Source organism: Euphorbia lathyris, chromosome 1, assembly GCF_963576675.1.
Source record: "Euphorbia lathyris chromosome 1, ddEupLath1.1, whole genome shotgun sequence".
In the NCBI taxonomy this organism is placed as follows: Eukaryota; Viridiplantae; Streptophyta; class Magnoliopsida; order Malpighiales; family Euphorbiaceae; genus Euphorbia; species Euphorbia lathyris.
Window position 1 is genome coordinate 100,809,684 of NC_088910.1, and position 6,424 is coordinate 100,816,107.

General features: G+C 34.3%; 1 protein-coding gene across 1 annotated transcript; it reads right to left on the reverse strand.

Annotated features, from left to right (window-relative positions):
• Nucleotides 1-1,800: 1,800 nt before the first annotated feature.
• Nucleotides 1,801-2,162, reverse strand: LOC136212361 (uncharacterized). The gene has a single exon (XM_066002767.1). It carries the CDS (start codon nucleotides 2,054-2,056, stop codon nucleotides 1,895-1,897), a length of 162 nt encoding a protein of 53 aa, XP_065858839.1. The 5' UTR covers nucleotides 2,057-2,162; the 3' UTR covers nucleotides 1,801-1,894.
• Nucleotides 2,163-6,424: the final 4,262 nt, after the last annotated feature.

Consider the following 6,424-nt stretch of genomic DNA (forward strand, 5'->3'; position numbering starts at 1 on the left):
TTTTCGATACCACTGATAGAAAGAAAAACAATATATACCTGTATCCTGAATTTATTGGTCAGAAGTATTACTTTAGGAATACTCTAAATTTTTCCCTTTATGCATTCAGTTGTTTTTATTTTGCAGATTAACATTAACTCCCACTTCATGGCGGAAACTATTTAATTATTTTGAGGATGAAGGAAAAAAGTCCTAATCAATCTATGTTACGAAAATTCCTAAAAAGCAGTATCTTTTACATTTAAGACCCGTTAGTTTTACCTACTATTTAGTGTTGCTGTTTGCTGTTATGATTTGCTGTTTGTTGTTACGGTTTGCTGTTGGAAAAAACTGCTTTTTCAAAAAGCAGAGATTCTCTGCTTTTGTAAAATGCTGCTTTTCGTGTATAAAAAGAAAACAGGAGATCACTAACCAAACACCTAATATTGTTTTTCAGATTTAAAAGGCAAACAGGAGGTCACTAACCAAACACCTAAAACTCTCCATTTTGAAGTGAAAAGGCAAAAAGGAGCCTGAAAAGGAGCAACCAAACACCCTCTAGTGTCCGTTTCAATAAAAACTCTTGAAAACCAGTACGACAAGTTTTCAGGCATGTTTCCCGGTTTTTTTTTATAAATATCTCCATATATTTTTAATATTTATATGCTTCCTCACGTCTCCTATGGCTATATTTTTTTAGAAATAACGTTTTTCAGTGTCTGTCCGTGAAATATAGGTAACTATTCATCCACAAAACATGAAGATAAGTATTCCCCTTATTTTATTATAATTGACGGTTAAGATTTCTACACAAATATTAAGAAATCTATTAATTACCTAAAAAGTAGCTAAACATTACCATATCACCCTTTTGTAATAATACTAAAAATTTGGGTAAATTTCAAATAAAACCCTGTAGTTTCACTAATTTTCAAATAAAGGACTGTGGTTTACTTTTTGTTAAAACGAGGATTAAGGTTTTCAACTTTAGCAAAATAAGGACTTTTTCGATTGATACTATTAAAATCACATTTGGCGACTTCAAAAATGACATATTTTAAGAACTACTAATATTCTAAGCAACTTTAATTCTTCAACTTTTTTATTTTGAGGTTATTTAGATGAAGTTTGGTAAAGAGAGAGAAAGTTAATGTTTAGAGAGAGAAAGTTCCAAAAAAGATGATTTTCGAAAATCGAAAATGTAGTTCCATAGGAAATATGACATTGAACAACTTTAATTCTTGAAAAATTTCATTTTCAGGTCGTTAAAGATGGTTTTAATAGCATTAATTCAAGTGTGAAACCTCAATCTTTGTTTTGACAAAAAAGTAAACCACAGTCATTTATCTGAAAATTAGTGAAACTACAGGGGTTTTATTTGAAATTTACCCAAAATTTGGCAACAAATTTTTTTCCTTTTACCATATAAGGACAAAGTAAGAAAAATGCATTTAATCCTTATTGAAAAACAAAATTATTTCATTTAAAATGAAACAAACTATATGGATAAATTTATACATAGCATTTAGATTAGATAAAAAAGATTATAGAATAATATGCAAAATCTATTTGTGGACTTTAGGTATGAACCATTAAACTCTTGAATTAATATTTGATATTAAAGGCAGCTAGCCAAGCCGAGTAAGCTAGATTTTGGGTTTTTATATGCACCTAAAATCTGATTTAGGAGATAAACCAGTTTAGTTTTATATGATAAACTTCAAACTGATTAATGATATAAATAAACCTATTCTGGAGACTAATTAACAATTGATATAGTGCACAGACAGACAGAAAGAAAGAACATCCATGATGTAGTTTAATAGGAAATTAATTAATGGATCTGAAGAGTAGTTGATAAATTTCAAAACAATAATACAAAAACATATATATGGAATTCTCTTATTAGATTAGATTAGAGAGATATATAACCTTCAGAAACAAGCAAGCCAAACATGAGAGTGATAAGCCCAGTTCCTATGCACTGAGTTGGAGACATTATACTCTGTGAATATGCACCCAAGGTCAACGCTGCCCCCATCAATCCTATCACTAGACCACTCTTATGCTGATTCATCTTCTTCTTCTCTTAATCTCTGATTACAAGAAACAAATCTTGTTTAAGGCTCTGATTCCAGATAACTAAATAATGCTTTCTTCAGAGCTTAATTAGTTTATGTCCTTTATGACCATTCTTTAGCCAACCCAAGCCAAGGGCTACATTACAAAAGTCAACTGTTTTTAGATAGATCTGGATTTTATTTTATTTAATTACGTCTTCAAGTATTAAAATTTGTTATTTTATTAAAAACCATTCGGCATTTATAATAAAATTATAGGTACGTAATCAAGTGTTAATTAGTATATGTTTGTCCGTAAATTGAAAAAATTGGTAGCTGGAACAAAATACCAAGTCAATACCTAGGGTTAATTATTCAGCATTAATTAACTATGCATTGGGTTAAAATCTGAACTAAGAACCTGTGAGACAGGATTTAATGCTAAACCAACAAACCAATTTCCAAATTAAAACTTGGAGGAATTAAGAATTCACAAATTAATACAAGGCATAAAATAGCTTCCAAAAGTTTTTTTTTTTTTTTTTAAATAATAGATCTATTAGAATACAAAAAATGTGAATTTATATCCTTAAATCCTAATAAGTTACAAAGTTACATAAAAACCACAACTTACAAATAAATAAAAGGGATAATTACTAATCTAGCCCAATGAAGAACCCCACTTTACATATCTAACTCACCTTCCTTTCATTTTACCAAATTAGACAAATAAACCCATTTTGGACAAAACTACCCTTATTTTAGTTTGAAGGTTCATCTCCTACCTCCCGCTCCTTCCACTTCCACTTCCTCACCTGACCTTTCCCATTCAACTTCATTGTGGTTCATCTTCTTCATTTTCAGTTCGTTTCAACTGCATTTTACGTTTTGAACTCATCACTATATATAATCCGGGTTGTTCTTCTCTACATTTTCATTTTCATTTTCTCCTACCTCGACATTTTCATCTCCGGTTTCTTTCTTCCCTGCGAAGCGCGACAGTAGTCCGGCAACAACATGAACGATTCCTCCGGGGAACCACTTTGTGCTTCCAATGCCCAGTGTCTTGCTCTCCAAGCTTGCATATAAGAAAGATTGACGGAAAAATCTCGTTCAAAATCAAAAACAATATCCTTTGGTCGATGCACCCGATTTTCCAAATCAAACCTGCTTCGGAGTAGTATCCCTGCAACACGTTTCCCCGCTTGCCTATGGTGCGGACATATCTGATCTCTCCCACAAGCATGCACGTCCATACCATCTATTCTTGAAAGCCTGAACAAATTGGAACCTGGAATGACGATCCCTCTAGCCCTCCAATTGTATTTGCCCACATCCTTACATTTCACCTCAAACAAAGACTTGTTTGATTTGTAAACCTTCCATTCAAACTTATTTTCAATTGCATATTTTCCAAGTGAATCTTGCAATTCAACTTTGTTTGAAAATATATCATTGACCCTCAAAGCAGTACCTCTGTTTGATTGTTTAGGTGCAATCATATTCACGGGCGCATCGCATGGCTTTGGACACCATCGAAATGGATCAGTCATCCTTTTCATTCTATCTTCATCGCCATCCTCATATGGGATACGTTGGACGCATTTAGATTGCTTAACTGTTTCGTGAACACTTTTAACAGGAATTTCATTCTGAGTGGTATCTTCATTCTCCACATTAGCACCATTATCGTAACAATAATCATTATCATAATGCTCATCATAATGATCGTGATTATCATTATTCATATAATCATCGATGCCATTTCCACAATCGTTGTCATCCTTACCATGTATAGGAGCATCCAGTTCGATGGTGGGATCATTACTTACTACTTCCGTTGGTTTGCTTTGACCAACATGTCCATCCTTGTTAGGTCGCAATGTTGAAGCTTGTATTGTTCGCATGTTTAGAGTAGCATACAATGGAATCAAATCGGTCGGATTCATTCGGCAGTACTCTATGAATCCCATGACATCTCCATCGTCATCAATATCTGCTATCCCACCACGCAGTTTATTTGGACCATATGTCGCCTGCATTGACATTTGGAGATCATACGAGGTTGAGTCAACGCGGAGTGCACCATAAACTTTCTCTTTCAACTTTTGCAAGTCAATATCTATTGGCAAAACCAACAACTTCGCTTTACCACCCACGTATGTCATCACTTTTCCTTCTGTAGTCCACTGTCCGTTCCAAGATAAAAAACACGTACACATCTCTTTGGTTGACATACTTCTACATTTAGTAAAATGGACACGTGATCAAAACATAATAAAGCCAATTCATATGTAAATGAAGCTCAAATGCGACATGATACACCAAAATGCGACTCAAATGCGACAAGCTATACCAAAATGCGACTGCCAAATGCGACATGGTACATCAAATGCGACCGCAAATGCGACATGGATATGAATGCGACAAGCTATATATTAGTCCTTGTCGCATTTTATTATCTGTGTCGCATTTGACCACCGAATGCGACAGATCGGGAGACAATGGCGGAATCGGAAAATGTCAAGATTCAAACAAATGTATTCGAAAACCAACTGTGTATTTCTAGTAATATGTATGAAAAATGAGGGAATGATACTTACATGAACTTGAATGGGGTATGGATATCTTTAGATCTTGGGTTGAGTTGATAAATTTTTCTGTGAGAATGTGAAAGTAAATGAAAGGGAAAGAGGAGATGGTTGTTATATGAGAATAAGGGTAGTTTTGTCCAAAATGGGTTTATTTGTCTAATTTGGTAAAATGAAAGGAATGTGGGTTAGATATGTAAAGTGGGGTTCTTCATTGGGCTAGATTAGTAATTATCCCTAAATAAAACACACTAAATAAGGGTAAAAAGGAATAAAGAAAAGAGATAGTACTAAAATGTAATATAACTCATGACATATTGGTAAAAAGGCAAAGGTGGATCATAAAAAAAAATCAAGAAAATGGGCAACGAAGAAGGCTCGGCATTTAACGCCCAACAACCTGTCTAAGGGATCCTGGGTTCGGTGACCCAAGGCCCAAAATGCTCCTTTAACTATGATACTTAAGTAAATATTGAAGATTTGGACTTACACTTTATCATGTCGAAACAAGAACATGTTTAGAAGTTTATAATATAGCGCCATCCGATAAGGAATGCTGAATTTCTCGATTCTCTTTCCTTATCGAATACAGAATCAGTTTCTCCTATTTAGACTAGGATTTTTTTATTCCTTTATAAAGGGGTCCAATTCCCTTCGTTAAGGTACAATTTAAGATTACAATCACGATCACAATACAATTTGCTCTCTTTCTATTTATTCTCTCTCTTTAGATAACAATTGATATGAGCACCAGAGTATCCCTCACCGGGAAACCGACAAGTTTTGTTTTGCAGGATACGCACAAGGAAGACAAAGTAACTTGTACATCCAGTTGCTTATACACCCTGCTCTGGTTTGAGAATACAAATCCCGATCCTACATCTTAGAGTCTGGACTTTAAACGAAAAAATTTACTTTGATGTTATCATTAGCGCGATGAGCATGGACCTAGAGATCATTATCATGAGTATTTTAAGCATCGACACTAGAGTAATGGCTGCAACCACGAGTGCAACCACCAGCCGAGGACTTCCCCTATAAACGTGGACAACACTCATATTACCCATGGTTCTCACAACTATGATGGCGAGTCTTGATGTCTTAACTAGACTTTAAGGAGTCAATAGTCACGGGAAACACTCTCCCGATAGGGGAGACAGATGAACAAGTCCTTCTGAGGCTAACTAAAACCATGACTTCTGAACACACTAGTGACCTAATAGGGCTTATTTCTAGGATGACCCCGAGATTGGTTTGAGGAATGGGAAACTATCAAGTGTTTACTGTAGTCACCACCATCATACCGATGGTAAACATCCTTACCAGACCCTAATCAACAACACAATCTCTGTTGGGAATGAAGTCTCCTTATGAGGGCTAGTCAGACAACGCTTGCTAATGGCCACACTATATAATACTTCGGGGAATTCAATTTGAGGTTATATAGGTAATTATCACGGTATTCTAAAGTTTAACTAGTATTTCATTTTAATCAAAATAGAATTTTATCGATATAAGTCATATTTCCATTCTTGGAGATTCCATGAATATCAAACCCGATATTCTTTCCATTAGAACATATTCCGAGAATATTTAGGTATGATCACAAGCTTCTAAGTTTTCATCAATATAAGTAGTATTTTCGTTAGTGACTATTCTGACTGTTATAGGATTTTCGAAACGAAGTAATAAGCGTACAAGGTTTCGATATATGGGGATAATCAACTGTGAATACTTCGCATTTTACTTTCAATAGAAATAGAATATTATTGATAAAAGTTATATTTTTCTTCT

What these genes read in the sequence shown, in the direction of transcription:
- LOC136212361 (XM_066002767.1), bottom strand. Translation starts at nt 2,056, where the DNA reads ATGAATCAGCATAAGAGTGGTCTAGTGATAGGATTGATGGGGGCAGCG.